General features: G+C 37.2%; 1 protein-coding gene across 1 annotated transcript in view; it reads right to left on the bottom strand.

Moving 5' to 3' along the window:
- Nucleotides 1–6,876: 6,876 nt before the first annotated feature.
- Nucleotides 6,877–17,902, bottom strand: part of kcnj6 (potassium inwardly rectifying channel subfamily J member 6) — a 53,167-nt gene continuing 42,141 nt past the window's right edge. Inside the window, exon 3 of the mRNA XM_027148731.2 lies at nt 6,877–11,409. Coding sequence (XP_027004532.2) covers nt 11,066–11,409 — 344 coding nt within the window. The 3' untranslated portion in view covers nt 6,877–11,065. The remainder of the gene's footprint in view (nt 11,410–17,902) is intronic.

Below are 17,902 nucleotides of genomic sequence, written 5' to 3'. Positions count from 1 at the left end.
CAAATTTCACCACATCACTTCACCTCAAGGGGCATTAGTATATTAATTTTTCCTGGTCCTGATAACATCTGCATGTGATATAATGACACAAAACTGGTGAATCAAATCTAAACGTGGCTCTGCAAGTCCCTCTTGCTCAAGTCGCGCAGTAGTCCTCAAGACTTCCATAAGCTGGCTTCATAAGTGAATTTGGGGGGAAAGGTGCATGGCACCGAGCTTCCAGAGTCGCTACTGTCAAGCTTCCTTAAAAAAGGATTAAACATGGAACTCTGCATAGAAACACAAGCTTGTATATTTGCTAGTCGGTGGTGTATATGGCTGATGACAGGTGAAAATAGAGAATATTTGAATATAGTAAACCAAATACTATTCTTAAAGAAGCTTGCTTAAAGTTTTGTCTGAACTGCTTCCAAAACACTGCAGTGGTCAAAATGACATTTTGAAGAAAACAACTGTTCAAAAAAGCGGTATTGAATATTCATATAAACCATATAAGCTGGCAAAGCTGGATTTTTCAGCTCAGTTGCAACTCGCATCTCTTGCTTAATTTTTTTAATGACTTATGGTGAATTTGAGCACTTTTTAAAATATAAAACAAATGCAAAGTTTGGGATTTGTGCTCCTTAATCTCACTGTGATGTTGAGTTGCTTTTTTTCACCTGTCTAAAGTGGGTCATATAATAAAGTAAAAATAAACACAAGATGTTAAAGTAAAGGAAAAGCTCAGAACAAGGCGGTAAGGATTCCTCATGGGGAAGTTGAGAAGGCTTTATGTTGAAATCATGATTGAACGTATCCAGCAAGATACTGTTTCCATATATCTATAAATGTTTCTGAACAGGACGAGGTCTCCAAGGACAACAGGTGGTATATACACACACTATCCTGAAGTGCTTTTTACTAGTCGTTCTGTTAGGAACTTGCGATCCAACTTTAAAGGCAAAGGCTGTTAAAAACAGACCTAAAGAGGCAGTAGACAGACTCACCACCAGTGTCAATGCAACTTTACTAAATATCTGTTTTTTTCTCTGTTTCTTTATATCCTCCAGGATAGATGAGCGCTTATTCTAGCCATACAATCAATAGGCTTTGCACACAATGTATACAACTTTATTTCGACCTGACCCAAGTTTACAATACCAGGTCGAATTGCCTTTAATTGTCTTTAAAATTGCCTTTAAAATATCTAACGGGGAAACAACACAAGCTTTTTATACTGCATGCCAGTTTTTTTTTTTTTTTTTTTTGTTTTTTTTTGTTTTTGATTTTTGTAATTTTTGCAAATTAACAGTTACTTAACATCGAAATGGAATAAAACACGGATCGTGCATCTTATTGAGTGATTTCCACTGTGACAAAGAAAGATAGTTTCCAGATTAACCACTAGGTGGCGTACTTTTCAAGTATCTGAAGCCTCACACTGCTCAAATTACAGGCCACACTGCTCTAGTTTGCTACACATATAATAACGTATATAAAATTTTGATTTGTTGTTTTTAAACAAGAAAACATTTCTGTAAATTTCCTATTTTATGGATTTGCTCATCTGGCTGAATGCATCTGTTTAAATGACCTCAATAAATATGTCACAGTGTGTTAGAATACACGACACAATAACATATGCTTGTAACTGTTCCACTAATTTTTCATTTTAATTGAATTTTATAAGCTTTAGAAAGTGCTCAAATGTCACACTTTTAATTATGTTCCCAAAACATGATATTTATATGTATTAAAGATTTGGATGAAGATAAAATTAGAAGATTTAATCTTTGCCTGTGCAAGATGAAGCAAGTTACTGTTCTTGTTTTGCTGGTAATGTTTTCAAAGAATTTTGAATAGCCAGTCATAGGTTACAATAATTTGTTAGAAATTTTAGATGATCAAAAGAGTTTATGTAGATTTATGCAGGCCCACATGCACATAATGATATTGTTTTTTGCTTTTGGCCAGCGGCACTAGTCACACCATGTGTCTCTGCAGATGCTGTCTTCAGAAGTCTAAAACAGACTCGACTTCCCAGCCAAAGATCCAGAAAACTCTTCGAAATCTATGAAGATCTACTAGAAATGAGATTTTGGAAATGTTGTAGAAGTTACATTTCTCTAGTCTAGCCATGGCTTGCTGAATTTTCTCTGTATTTTATTCTTTGTATAAATATCATAAATATATTATTCTTTGTAATGTACTTTTTTCCCCATTCAGCCTCTGAAGTACTGCTTCCATGTAATATCCAAATATTTTAATAAAGACATTGCAGACTGTATGTGATGGCCAAAAACCCTCAGAGACAAAAAATATTCTTATGACAGGGCCTATAGAATATTAATATTTACATTTATTTATAGAGCAGAAGTTTTTTTTATTCACAGTGACTTTGAATGTGAGGCACAATACAATTACAGCTCTGCACATTTTCTTAGCCAGGCAGGTATATGTATTGTAGTGTACTGAGCTGTAGTGGCGAGCACAGACACACACAGGACAGTTGGGTGGGTGAAACCAGTGCAAGCAGCTGTCATGGTGGAAATGAAGGCAGCGCACCGGCACTAAAGGGCACTGTCCTTGGTGTTGAAGTGGTGTATTTTCTTCAGCACAGTCAAGAAAGATGTACAAGGAGCACATGCTGTTGGTTTGTTGGTGGCTGTGTGGAACCTGTCACCACATTGGTCCATGACCAAGGTGAAATTCCTGCCTGTCAAAGTACGCTCTGTGGGATCTGTGGTACAGGCAGCGAGAGTAGACACAACAGGTGCTCTTGGTAAATTTAGCAATCTGCTGCTGAACTTATTTGACATATTCTATGACTGACCAGAAGGGACACCTTTGCTCTTTTCAGGCTGGGTCACATTCAGCTAGCCTCGAGGGACGCCATCCAAACAAAAGCTCAACATGGGTGAAACCTTTGGACACCTGGGATCCACTCCTCTCGGATGGCAAAGAGGACATAGGGTAGGAGAAGGTTCCATGCTCCTCTCTTTATCTACCAACTGGCACAGTGTCCTCTTGGAAAACCTTTGGAGTTAAATCGCTCAACTAAACCATCCATCTGGGGATGGTAGACGGATGTCTTTAGATGTTTTACATGCAACATACATCATACATCCGACATGAGACACGATGGAAAAAAGTGTATTTTGGTTGGTGAGTATGTCTTTCTGCAATGTTGTGGGAGGTGGCCTTCTGAAGTAGGACCACCTAAGGCTGTTAGGTGCATGACCTACGATCACAAGGTACTCATGGCCCCGGGCTGACTTTGGCAGTGGCCTGACGAGATTCATGCCCACGCACTCTAACGGGACCTCAATCACGGTTAGAGAGATAAGGTGTGAAGGCCTCTGGCTGCTGCTGCCGTTGGTCGATGTGGTAGTACAGCAGGCCGTTCTTTATCAGGAAGTCTGCAGCCGGGAGCCACTGGTCTGCTTGTGTGTGTACACCGTTGAACACCATCCTTACTGATCGCCCCTTCCTGCAAAACCTGGTGAAACACAGTAGAGGAGGGATTAGTGGGTGGGGGAGTCTCACCTATGTCGGCACTTTCTGTGTAGGCAGGAGACTGTGGCAAACCCTGGCCGCTCTGATTGGTCTGCTGGCACTGCTCCAACGCCGCCCTGCAGCCGCTCTTATGGGCGCTGTCCTTGGTGCTGAAGCTTTCTCTTTATCACTGGTGTGAAAGATTTGCAAGGAGCAGCGCTGTTGGTTTGCCTCTGGCTGTGTGAAACCTGTTGCCATATATGTTCTGGGGATTCAGAGATGTATCCTATAGAAATGTAATTAGAATTTATTGTTAAGTGATTTCCTATGAAATTGTCAAAAAGCTGACAGCAAAGTGCAATGAGTATAAAAAAGGGAAAATAATCCAGCACTTGAAAGTGTTAAGCAAACTGTTTTTAAAATGTTTAAAAGTTATAGGTTAGCACAAAGAGCCAAGACATTTTGGAGGTGCATTAGAAATCCCTCAAAAAGATTTCACCATTTTATTTTAGTATATTAGTGTTCAGTCTGTGGTGAACTCATAGTTTGCAATGACCCATTAGTTCCTCAGGAGCTCTCGGTTGCACAAATATAAACTAGAAATTACATTATTTACATTTACATTATTTACTGTCCAGTGTCACCCAAATGAGGATGGGTTTCCTTCTGAGCCTGTTTAGTCTCAAGGTTTCTTTCTCATATAATCTCAGGGAGCTTTTACTTGCCACCATCATCTCCAGCTTGCTCATTAGGGATAGAGATATTTAGTAACATATTTTTAAACTTTTAATTAATTAATTAATTAATTAATTAATTTTTATTCTTATTTTTCTGTTTCTTGTGTAAAGCAGCTTTGAGACAATGTGAATTGTTAAAAGCACTATACAAATAAATTGTTATCTAAAGGAAACGTACTATTAACTCTTTTTGTACTTATTATTATTTTCTTAATTCTAAGTTTATTTATGTATTTGCAAGTTAGCTGCACCATCTCTAACACAGTGTGTCAGGACAGTATGCCTCACTTAATTTCCACCATGTGCATTTAGGGAATAAAATGGTAAATGTTTCTCAATAGGTTTGTTTTGTTAACCAGTTTTATAATATGTTATGAACACATATGACAATGGAGCTCATTTCTTTCCTTTTTACAATGTCTTGCCTAAAGTTCATTCACCTCAAACTGCCTGTATTTGTTCAGATGCAAATTTGTGCAATTATAAATGATACAGATAAAGTATTTCAATCTTTAATGTCTTATATTGCACTGCATGGTAAGTAGGTTTTACAAAAGTATCTACTTTTCCTACATAATCCCCATTTCCTTCAATGCAAGTCGTCCAGCATTAAACAGGTGGGGGAAAATATCTTAAGGGGTCATTGGATACTAAAAGGTTCTTGGCTACCATTAATAGTTGTGCCTGGACAACCCTCTGAAAAGAGACACTCTCATTGCCACACATTTATATGCCAAATGACCCGTAAGGGCAGTTCAATTTTAAATAGTAATTATCATTTTATTGAACTCATTATTAATTCACTTGACTTTACAGATATAGGAAATAAACAGGTAATAGTCTGCTTCCTTGTTTTGGAATGAAAACAGCACAATATCTGGATGTTTCTAATAATACCTGATGCAAAAATAGCTCAATATTGAACCACAAAATAGTGTTAAATAGTTCTGTGAAGCCTCTATCTGAGTATAAAGAAAACTGTTGAGTACTAATTCATTGTTAAGGATGGGTTTAGTGCAATTTTCATACATATATACTTCAAAGCATCTCATACGGATGATGTAGTTGCATAATTATGCAGTTCATTCTAATTACCGTGTGAGAGTATTCCAAATCTATGCCCCAGGCCTAATTAAAATAAGCTCTCCCCTGTTAAAGTGTCCGAGAGCTAATGAATGGAGGTATTAACACTGTAGTGGAGTGTGTATTTAGATGGGTGCAGAAACCTTCTCCCAACACACTGCTCTACTGGTGGAGTGTATGATTACAGCTGTGTGGAAACCCATGAAGATCAGACCAGATCAAGCAAGTAAGGAAATCAAATTGCTGTGGTCTAAAAGGAATAAAAGTCTTTTTTGTACATGTTTTTAGAGGAAAATAATCCACATTGAGGACAATTGACATGTACGACCATAACTTCTTTTACAGACATTTCATAATCATGTAAATAATGCCTAATTGATTCAAAATCATATCACAAATAGGGACTGTGTTCTAGTCCTGAAACTTACTTTTTTTTTTAGTTTCAAACATAAGACATTTGATGTTTATCTGTCATTAATTACCTCAGCATTTGTTCCTGTTCTTTTAAGAATTAAAAAGAGTCTGTGGATATTTGCAACATGACTAATTAGGGTTTTTTAAGACGTTTACTCCTTCAGTTGTTTTAATAATAATATTGTCACTTTTTCCTTTAAGATTATCCAAATTAAAACATTAGGTGCTCTAGGCAGAATTGTATTGATCTGTTAAAAGTTCTACCCTCAGAACTTTCATCTTTTTTTATATTATAAACAGCATTTCTCATAGTTTAATGTAAACACTCGAGTTAGCTTCAAATGACTTCAGGTGTCAGTTAAGCTTATAATAAATATAAAATAATGCATTTGTAAAATGCATAATGTTAATGTATTAGTTCCTTAATTTAAATGACTATATATTCATTTACTATATTTTACATTTACTAATTTCTTATTTCAGTTATTTTAATAGTTTGATAGTAGCTGGCATAGAGAAAAAGTTAATTGTATTGCTGTGCATGTATGTAAAGGCTTAAAGAAAAAAAAGTAAGTCAGATAGAATGGTGTTCAGTTTGACCTTATGTACACATTGTACATAATAATAAAGTGTACTAATGTGGATTCAGACTGGGATTTTCACTTATCTTAGAAATCAAGACAGAAATGAAGACAGGATACTACCATCTTTAGCAAACACAAAAGGAATATTAGGATATGGTTTATTTCATGAGTATTTATAGAAATCAACAGCAAAATCATGATGAAATATTTCTGGAAACACTAAAGATGACTATTGTACCATAGTATGGCTTGTTAGTTAAGAGTTTCAAAATCAATATCGAAAAGAAACAAAAAGAATAACTAAAGTAAAATATGTCCAGTGTTCCTGACAATACTTCTCCCTAGAAAATCGAGTTACACAGGAGTCAATGTGCATGTGAAGATGAGCAGAGAAGCTGAGATATAAAACCTCAGCCACGGGCTGTGTGTGTGTGTGTGTGTGTGTGTGTGTGTGTGTCTGTGTGTGTGTGTGTGTGTGTGTGAGAGAGAGAGAGAGAGAGAGAGAGAGAGAAAATGTGTGTGTGTGAGAGAGAGAGAGAGAGAGAGAGAGAGAGAGAAAGAATATGTGTGTGTGTGTGTAAGAGAGAGAGAGAGAGTGTGTGTGTGTGTGTGTGTGTGTGTGTGTGTGTGTGTGTGTGTGTGTGTGTGTGTGGGAGGTTGTCTTGCCCTCTGGATGGCTTGCTTAAAAGGAGAGGGGTCTCTCAGTCCGTCGAGGAGCACGATTAAAGGGCACTTCAGCAAATATAATGTACACTGAGAGTGGTGCACATTGCCTTTCCGATTCTAAACTTACTAACAGCCTTACAACATCTCAAAACGGGTCATAATGCTTTCAATCTTTATGTATACTTGGCATGCTATTATTCTATACAGATTACAAGCTGCAGGTTAATATATGAAGTTGAAAATATACTTATTTATGCCACCAATTTCAAATGCACCTTCTGAAAGTTTAATAATCAACTAAATCTATTTTCTTGAAGGAGCTGGAAATCAATAATAAGGTCCTGGAGGAGTGATGTTTGTCCTGTGTGTTAAGTTCTTGCTAAACATGATTTACATTTTTTTTCTATGAGAAAAATGTAAAGCCCTTCAGGTGTAACAAATTTCAGTTTTATCCTTTAAAACATCCAGTTAAAAAAGAAAAACAGCTTCCATTTCTATTCTCAGATTGCTTTAGTGATACAGGGCTTGGTCTCTTTGGTTGCTCATGATCAGGAAAAAAAAATTTAGGTTCAATGAAAAAAAAGATGATCTAAAATGTCAGTGCTTGAGGTAAAAGCCCAAATCCCCAAAATGTACAGCAAACGATGCTGTTTGTGAAGGAATATGTAAAATGTATAGAAATATACTTTCTTTTGGAGTGTCGATCAAAGAGCGATAACGTTTACCTGAGGGGCCTTAAGGGGAAAAATGTTTTCATTTATGACTGCCAGATGAATAATTGACAATTAAAAAAGGAAATGTTTCTCAGTATTCAGGGAGAGCATGTGCAAACAGCACACCATGAGTCATCTGGGAGCTACACACTCACACAGCACCTGAGGCTACCTGAGGCACACACACACACACACACACACACACACACACACACACACACACACACACACACATGCACACGCCTTCTGTTTAAAGGTGTGAAGTAATACGAGTCTGTAGAAAGTAACGGATGTCTAAAGGGGGCTGAAGGTGAATGTTGAGGTTTAGTGGGATATCAGAGCAGACATGCACAGTCAGGGCCAAACACATCTTCCTTCGGAAATCACTCGCACACTCCAGGCTAAAGCTTTTGCATCCAGTAAAAGATCATTTGCGCCTCACCTACAACTACCTACCATCGTTTATATACATCATACAGAGTAAATCAACTACAGTTAAGGTTTGTACATGCGTAGATATATACATATATGTTTCTGAAAACCCAGAAGGTAAAGAAATCCTCTTCCAAAAGGCAGAATATACACACCTGGTCCAAATCAACATAGTATCAAACAGCTACCTGTCAAATGTTCACTCATCTCAAACAAAACAGTTATTGAAATATATGTACAAAAAATACAAATGTAAATGCCCTAGAATATATCTATATATTCATATACATATATAACTTTTAATCTTTCAATTAAAAATCTGAAAATAATGTTTTTGTTTTTTTTATTTTAAAGAAAATGTATTATTTGAAATCATGCAGTTTGCCCAAGCCTCTGAGTTTGTCCAACTTGAGTCTCTTTGGGGCACGAGAGATATGGAGAGCAAGGAAGAGGAAAAGTGATACGGAGGGGTTGCAGGAGGCTGTGTGCTCTGCCCGACTTTTAGGACTCTTTCCTGAGCTGATCTCAGACTGGTGTCCAGCAAAGCAAAGCAGAGATGACAGAAAGGCAGAGAGATTGTTTAATTTCTTAAGCGAGGGGATTGGGTTTGTGCAAAAGTGTGTGGGTGTGATTGTGAGAGAATGTGCATTATGGCCGTTACACATGGAAAAGAATCCGTGCCATATAGAAAAGCGACCGGGGGGAAACATGAAAAGCAGTAAACAGACTGAATGGCAAGAGAGGACAACTTACCAGAATAATAATAAAAAAAAAACTCCTGCAAGAATTTAATGTTGACTTCACATAATAAAAGAATAGAATTCCTTGTTGGATGGTGTTGGTGTGCTTTCATCACTAAGTTGCAGCAGCTCCACACTAAAATGCAACCACTATCCAATCACAGCACACAGACTGTGGTGGGGTTCGAGGAAGGACCTGAAAGCACCATTTTCCACTAGGGGTTACTGTTTATATTTTCTTTATTTCTTCTTTTCTTCTCATCAAGCTTTTCATATCTGTCACTAATACAAGATAAACTTGTTAAAATAACTAAACACTTACTGCTCACAAGACCAAGAATGATCACGTTTTATTTTTAGACTTGCTTGCAGCAGTAGTGTACCTTCATACAAAGAAGAGGAATTTGTTATCTATTTTAATAATCTGGATACCTAATGAATCAAAAACTGTCACAAATGTACTGCTTAGCTATCCATGGTTGTTCTGCTCTGCTCTTATGTTTTTCTTATTCCAGGATTAGTAAGTAACAGGGAAATATCGCAGGCTACTGGATATTTCAGATAAGTATTTTATTCACGTTTAACATACTACAAGCATGGTAAAGGAACACGATTTATTAAGGAAATTCTTGCCCTGCTTTATAGGACGGCATCATTCCCGCATACTGCATGCACTTTCTATTATGGGTTTGCATAACGTAATCAGCTGCAAATATACACTCTGGAAGAATATACACGTGTTAAATGCACAACATAAAAATTTACCTATACACATACTGTATACTATACTGTAATAAGTTCCAATTAGGAAACATCAGCATGTCACTATCCTCAAACAAAGCAGCAATTTCAACAATTTTCATCCTACTTCTTGCTAAAATTAAGTCTAAGAATTTTGTTGACATCTTTTAAGCAACCTTTTTAGCAATATTGATAGTTTTATCACATGTAAGTACTAATGATCTAATACAAAATCTTACATAAAATGTAAGAAACTATAAAGGATTTTAATACGGATGCAAAAACCAATGGGAATTTGTGCTCAGAGGTCAACCACACTCCTAAATTCAGTACAAGCTGTGATTGGACAGTGTTTGCATTTCAGTGTGGCATGACTGCAATAAAATAAGATGCAAGGAACTATAACAGGGACTTACACGAGTGACTGCTAATATCACTGAAGAGATAAAGTGCTGTAATGTAAGAGCACTGTAATAAAGGTTTTACTTGTTAATGTGGCACATTGTGCTCATGTCACAAATCTAAAGCAATACCACCTGTGTATTAGATTTTACATCCCCCTCCAGTGCAACTGCTTTCTCTCTGGCATGATGTCTTCTCCACAGTGACACACCAATCTGACTTTGAAACACTAGCACCAACCAAAACTGAATAAAGTTCCCCTTGTGTCTTTTTTTTTTTTTGAAGGCAGTTTTATGTATTAGTATTAAAAAAGAGAAAAGTTGAAATATTAAGAATTGCATGCCAAATAACATACTACTGTAAGAATCGTACAACATTTACCAGTATATAGTTTCAGAAACCGTTTATATGGTCTGTCTGTAATTTAAATATAGCTAGCATTGACAAATAAGGAATAATAACTTGAGAGTATAATTCTGTGAGTTAGAGAACTAACGTGCTCACAACATGTTAAATTGGCACTGATCTGTGCTAACAAGGGCCAAAACATTACAAAACTACAGTCATTTAGTAGGCTTTCAGTCAGCTTGGTGTGTCAGGGCCGATAGAGAGAGTTCGAGAGAGAGAGAGAGAGAGAGAGAGGATATAGTCTGTGCAATATGACGATATGAGATTGGCATGACTAACTGTCACAATACACATTCTGAGATTGTGGATATTGTCAATAATTTTATAACAACTACAAAGTTGGAAGCAGATGATTAGATGTAAGCCATTTGTTCTATTTGTTTATGTTGTAAAATGTTAATATTTAATAAGAATTAAATTCTTTCCCTTCTTTTCACTATTAAATATTATGGCTTTAAATGCAGCACTACTGCTTTACTGGCAATTTGCCAGCAAGTCTTTATACCTTGTTATATATTGTGTATTGTACAAATGCCTTCATGTATTGTGCTATATTTTTGTCATATCACCCTCCTCTGATGTGGATGTCTGACCAATGTCTGAGAATGGACGTGATTTTTGTCAAATAGAGAGAGGAAGCAAACTCTCTGCCCTGCCCTGCTTGTTTCACTTTACACTTTGGACTCATTCTCCATATTGGCGATGTCACCATTGCGTTCCTGCTCTTGTGTCTCGCTGCTCACTTTCTCCTGCTCCGCATCATTATTGTGTGAGTCTAGCAGGCCCTGCTGGCTCAGTTTGCTTGCCACGGACCAGGAGAGTGGCAGACGTGAACGTGTGCTCATCTCGGTCAACTCGCGTGCGCTGCAGTTCGGTGTGTTAGTCTCGTAGATCTCATGGAAGCTGTTGTAGTCGACCTCATAGAAGCCATCCTCCAGCGTGAGCACGGGCATGAAGCGGTAGCCCCACTTGATCTCACTGGCCACGTATGAGCTGCGAGCCTGGCAGGTCATTCCTGTAAAGAACAAAGAAAACACACAATGATGAAAGGTGCATGTCTGCAAGATTTAAACTAACTGATCTAAAGTGAGGAAAACACCCACACAACAACAACAACAACCACATTTTTCTGTGTAAATTGCATTTCTGTTCTAATCGCAAATAATATCTCTGAATAATGAAATAATCAAAACTGGAATGCATATAAATACTGATCTCTTAATCGTTACTAAATAAATGTATGCGCAGAATTGGTCATGCTATTCATGTTCTTTATAAGAATTGTACTGATATCACATTCCCCGTTATCTGTCATTGTGGTGATGTATGTAGTAAAGCAGTCTGGTGTGAGTTTGAATGAACCATTTATCATTATGATACAGGGGGAGCAGTTATTTACCAGGAAGACATGTGAGCACAGTGAATACTAATTTAGAGGTGAGCGATACAGAGTTCTTTCTTTCTTTCTTTCTTTCTTTCTTTCTTTCTTTCTTTCTTTCTTTCTTTCTTTCTTTCTTTCTTTCTTTCTTTCTTTCTTTCTTTCTTTCTTTCTTTTAAAGCTGCAAATCAGTATTTCTCATTGGGACTGTAACAAAATCAAGCCTGTCCCATGTGCCTGTCCATGTCAGATATAAAAACATGTTCACACAGACACATACAGGCTATAAGCAACGTAACCAGTCTCAAACAGAGATGTCCACCTACCTCAAGCTAATTAAATGCAATTACACAATTACACAAAATTACAGCTTCGGTACACAAAACTACCCTCAACAGCAGTACACCACCATCAGTGTAAAACATGTGCTGTGTTAAATAATAGATTATATAAATAAATATATTACATGTTTACCTGTAATGCACAATTTTACAATCATGGAATCTCATCTACTTTTCTTCCATGAACTTCTCGCCCTGAAAGATCATGGCAAAAACTTGGCATGGCAAAAACACACTGATAGTTAAAAGGTTCCTTCTTAATATGGAATCATAAAAGGATATAAGTAATAATATATAATTAATAATATATATATAAACATTATTAGAAGGTGCTTTCATATAATTTGTGACTTTTTCAAACTTTTTGCTGTCACCTTTATAATTTGACGTGATATAGATACTGTGAAAAATTATGTAACAATGTGCCTTACTGACATATCAAGGATATAGTGATATCTTTTTGGATTTATTAATGTAATTACATTACTTACAGAGGGGAAGCAGCTGGTTTGATGTTACAATTTTGTATTTTAAGATTAAAAATAGTAAAATGTTTAAAAATGACAAACCGTATTTTTCTTGTCTTGTAAATATTAAAAAATAAAGCCTTAAAACATTTACCAATCATGTATTTTTTACCTAATTCTACTGTATTACTGGCAATTTGTGTGCAAAGCTATATATTCACAATCGTTAGCTTTGGACATTGGACACTGGACAGTTGCCTAGTCCTCACAGCATTAGCTTCTGCTACACATGAACACAGAAATGTTCCATCTGAGCGGTTCAGTTTATCCCGTCAGTTTAAATCCAGATCCTTTCTAGTCGCTGCTCCTTGTGCTACGTTCATGCAAACACCTTACAGTCAGCTGGCTGATGCAGGAGCAGTTTTTGCTCTTTATATCCTGGTGAATATGATTAGAAGGAGAGGAAGAGCTGATCCTGGATCAGTAGGCTGATGATGCTAAGCTGGGAGAATATGGTTTGAGGATTAGTGAAAGAAAGTTGGCAGGAAGAAGTGAGAGAAAGGTCAGTGTAAGGAGTGATCAGTGTTCCTTCTGTTATCAGAGGCAAACACATGTGCAACACAGGAGTTCTTCTGCCACGTAATGCTGTCAGTGCAGAGTAGCACCAAGTATTTTTCTCAAATGGGATTTAAATTTAAACTTTATTCTATATTGACCGTGTTACTCTTTATGCATTACTTATCTATTTGGTCATTAATTATGTACTGCTACTGTATCTGTCTACGTATCTATCATGTTTCATGTAAATTACATGCCCCCTATGCACACATGCATACACACACACACACACACACACACACACACACACACACACACACACACACACACACACACACACACACACACACACACACACATACACTCATCGGCCACTTAGGTACACCTGTCCAACTGCTCGTTAACGCAAATTTCTAATCAGCCAATCACATGGCCGCAACTCAATGCATTTAGGCATGTACAGTAGACATGGTCAAGACGAGTGTCAGAATGGGAAAGAAAGGTGATTTAAGTGATTTGAACGTGGCATGGTTGTTGGTGCCAGATGGGCTGGTCTGAGTATTTCAGACACTGCTGATCTATTGGGATTTTCACACACAACCATCTCTAGGGTTTACAGAGAATGGTCCGAAAAAGAGAAAATATCCAGTGAGCAGCAGTTATGTGGGCGCAAATGCCTTGTTGATGCCAGAGGTCAGAGGAGAACGGCCAGACTGGTTTGAGCTGATAGAAAGGCAATAGTAATAATAACTCAAATAACCACTTGTTACAACCGAGGTATGCAGAAGAGCATCTCTGAACGGACAACACGTCAAACCTTGAGGCGGATGGGCTTCAGCAGCAGAAGACCAGAAGCAGCAGAAGTGCCACTCCTGACAGATAACAGGAAACCGAGGCTACAATTCGCACAGGCTCACCAAAATTGGACAATAGAAGATTGGAAAAATGTTGCCTGGTCTGATGAGTCTCGATTTATGCTGCGACATTCGGATGGTAGGGTCAGAATTTGGCGTCAACAACATGAAAGCATGGATCCATTCTACCTTGTATCAACGGTTCAGGCTGGTGGTGGTGGTGTACTGGTGTGGGGGATATTTTCTTGGCACACTTTGGGCCCATTAGTACCAATTGAGCATCGTGTCAACGCCACAGCCTGCCTGAGTATTGTTGCTGACCATGTCCATCCCTTTATGACCACAGTGTACCCATCTTCTGATGGCTACATCCAGCAGGATAACGTGCCATGTTATAAAGTCTGAGAATCATCTCAGACTGGTTTCTTGAACATGACAATGAGTTCACTGTACTCAAATGGTATCCACAGTCACCAGATCTCATTCCAATAGAGCACCTTTGGGATGTGGTGGAACGGGAGATTCGCATCATGGAAGTGCAGCCGAGAAATCTGCAGCAACTGCGTGATGCTATCATGTCAATATGGCTGTATATATATATAATATATATAGCTGGGGAGAACACCAATGGCTTTGAGGTAAAAGTAATGAATGCATGAATTATGTAGACAGGCTGCTGTTTCTCCTGTTACTGCCGAATGGTTTCCCACCTCTGTGTGTATGCGGTCACTTTACAATGACATAAAGTATGTGCAGCTTTCTCATGGCCATAGCAGTAGGTCAACCATGGAAGACGCTGCCAGCTGTTAATTTTGCACCCTTGTTCCTGTTGAACTTGCTGACTCTCAGCATGGCTACAGTGCATGTTGTGCGTGTGTGTGAGTGAGTGTGTGTGTGTGTGTGAACAGCATGCGAACAAGCTGTGCTCAGATCATCTCAGTGTATGTATATGTGTGTCACGTGCAACAATACCCATGAGTGTAACAAAATATTGCTGAATTACAATGTGTAAAATGTTGCTCTCTAGATTACGTGCAAAATTAAATGTCATATATAAATGTCATGGCACGACAGGAATATATTCAGATTCATATATTTACATTCCAAAAATCCCTGGTTGGAGTCTGTGAGACTGAGCAATGGCTAAGAATGCATAACTAAAGTCAAATGACATATAACAAGTATAACAATGACTATAAATAACAAGTCTAATGATTGTTGTTTCGCATGTAAATGATTGAGTAGTCAATCAATAAATTATTAAATGCCTGATTAAATGGATGAGTACATGACAAGACCAAAATATACATAACAAAGGGATAAATGAATGACCAACATTGACATTTAGCTCAAGCACCATCACCATAAGAGTATAGTTAATCTATAAATAAGCAGAAATGTAAAACAACAAAGAATAACAAGGAAATCTTTGTCTGTATGTGACACTATCCACCCCTCCTCATATTGTGCTCTTACATAAATGAGGAACGTAAGGACAACACCGGATACCGATTACTGTAGAAGTTCCACTCTTTAATGCTAGAACCTAATTCTGTTATGCTGAAAATTGTTAAACATCTATGTAGCAATCATTAACATGTCATAGCATGCTGATGCTCTTCCATAACTGTGAAGAATAACAGCTAGACGTCTTTTCTGTGTAAACCAGTGATTTGTACCAAAGTATCAATGTCACTAAACCTGTGACATCTAGCTTATGTAAAAAAAAAACACAACTAAATTTCAGGTTGTCCTTCTGAGGAGTTAATACCTGCTTTTTGTACAACACAAAGAAAGCCTAAAGCAGAACACTTTAACTATCTAAGGCACTCTTAAAGAACTCTTTTTTCTTGAGAGTCCAGCTTTCATTGTCAGAGCCAGAACTAAATGTTCTAAAGCATATGATTAACATTCACTTAGCATTTCCTACAGGTCTGACATACTGTACCTTTCAGCAGTGTTTGCAGGATTTTTAGAGACGTGTTTGAGTACAATTTATATTGTTCATATATTACAGATAAAAAACACTAAATCCAATTGTTTTAATGTCCTATCTCCTGCCTCACTATGGCCATACCGATACCTCTTACTTCACCCCCACACTCTTTTCTGGAGCTGACAATACAAAAGATTACTTGCATTTCTTCTGCTATGCAAATGCAGTTCATTATTAAATTAGCTCTCACATCATTATTATTAGGTTATTTCTACATTTACTACATAAGATTTTTTGCATGTGATCAAATTTAGCCAACTCCGCCTTATAACACCAAAGCTATAAATTTGAACTTAGGGTTCTACAGTGGAGCTGCTTTGACATGCAAACTCTACTCATGTCCATGGTCATTGGTCTTCTAAGACTGTTAACCAGCATCTTCATTTGTTTGTTAAGCCTTTTTCATTGTTTAAAGGGCATGGATTGAGTAATTGAGTACTGTACATTCCAAACTAGTTTTTAAATCCACATTATACTAGCAATGAGACTCACTACCAAGTGAACTACATTTCTTTAGTCATGGGCCACATCCTAAAGCAGCATGATACGTTTTGCTGAGTAATAACCCGTTGTGCTGGTGAGACAGCACTGCTGTCAAGAAGTCATCGAATTTGTGCAGTGTGCAAGGAACACTGTGCCTTCGAAAACATGTGCTTCACACAGAGCCCTTTTTGTGGTGTGGAATTCAGTTTGTCTTCCTCAATAAGAAAATTTTTCTTTATAGTGTGTCTTTCCTATAGGAATTTAATAAGTTAATAGTATAGACATCCACCCAGACAGGGCTGGAACTGCACCAACCTAAAAATGATCTTAGCTCATGAACAATTATATATATTTCTGGTATATCACCATTGTTTGCTTGAAATGATTATATGTTGCTTTGTCAGATTCAGTTTAATGGTGTTGCCTACATATGAATTCAGACCATTGTTTCTCATTTCTGTCTTGGGCAGGAATAGAAAATACTCGAGTAATTGTACTTTGTTACTATAAATAGATTTAAACACTTTACACAGATTTAAAGGTGTATTTAGACTTTACTTAAGTTTCACTGAAATTGTAATTACTTTTAAAAAACTCACTTTCCGCTCCTTGTATTTTTATTTAGACTTTCAAGATACAAGGTACACCAATGCTCTTCTGTACGCAATATATTCATCGAATGCACTAAGTTTAGAATTCAATCATTTGTAGTATATCAGTGTTAAATATATCACTGTATCATGCTGTGACCTTCTGATGTACACAATGTAGTTAACACTAACACATATGTACCGTAGATAGCCAAAAGAAAATGATTGGTTTATGACTATAATAGTATGAACACTAGGAAGAATTACATTTTTTAATTGGTTTGATATTAGGTAAAATGTTATCCACTTAGTAGTATTATAGATTACTTATAAAAGGCGGGAATGCTATTTGGCTAAGCTAACACAAATGGTGTAAATGATGATCCTAAGTGTTGATCAAGCCTGTAATGGCTGGGCATACATTATATACATATCTTGTAGAAACACTGAGCATTTAAACTATAGAGAAGTACCAAATACCATAGACACATTGGTTAAACAAATTAGCTCAGTACGGATGTGACCGAGCTACATTCGCTAGCCAGTTATTTGATGTAGAATTTCATCATGTTACATAGGTTTTTTAACGCAATATAAATTAGGCCTATATGCTGATGTGTAATGTTTTATGTTTTGTACCCTTTCTGAAAATAAACATTAAAACAGTGCTCTTTTTTCCCTCTTGTGACATCCCTGTATCAAACACCATCTGCATCACTGGATGCCTTGATGTAATCACCGGGGAAGTGGTGTGTGTGGGGGCTCACACTCAAAGACAGAGCACATTATGTTTTTGCCAATAGAGATATGCATTTTGTTCTATTTCACAGCGCAAATACTC

Source organism: Tachysurus fulvidraco, chromosome 20, assembly GCF_022655615.1.
Source record: "Tachysurus fulvidraco isolate hzauxx_2018 chromosome 20, HZAU_PFXX_2.0, whole genome shotgun sequence".
In the NCBI taxonomy this organism is placed as follows: Eukaryota; Metazoa; Chordata; class Actinopteri; order Siluriformes; family Bagridae; genus Tachysurus; species Tachysurus fulvidraco.
This window is presented reverse-complemented; position numbering and strand designations above follow the sequence as displayed.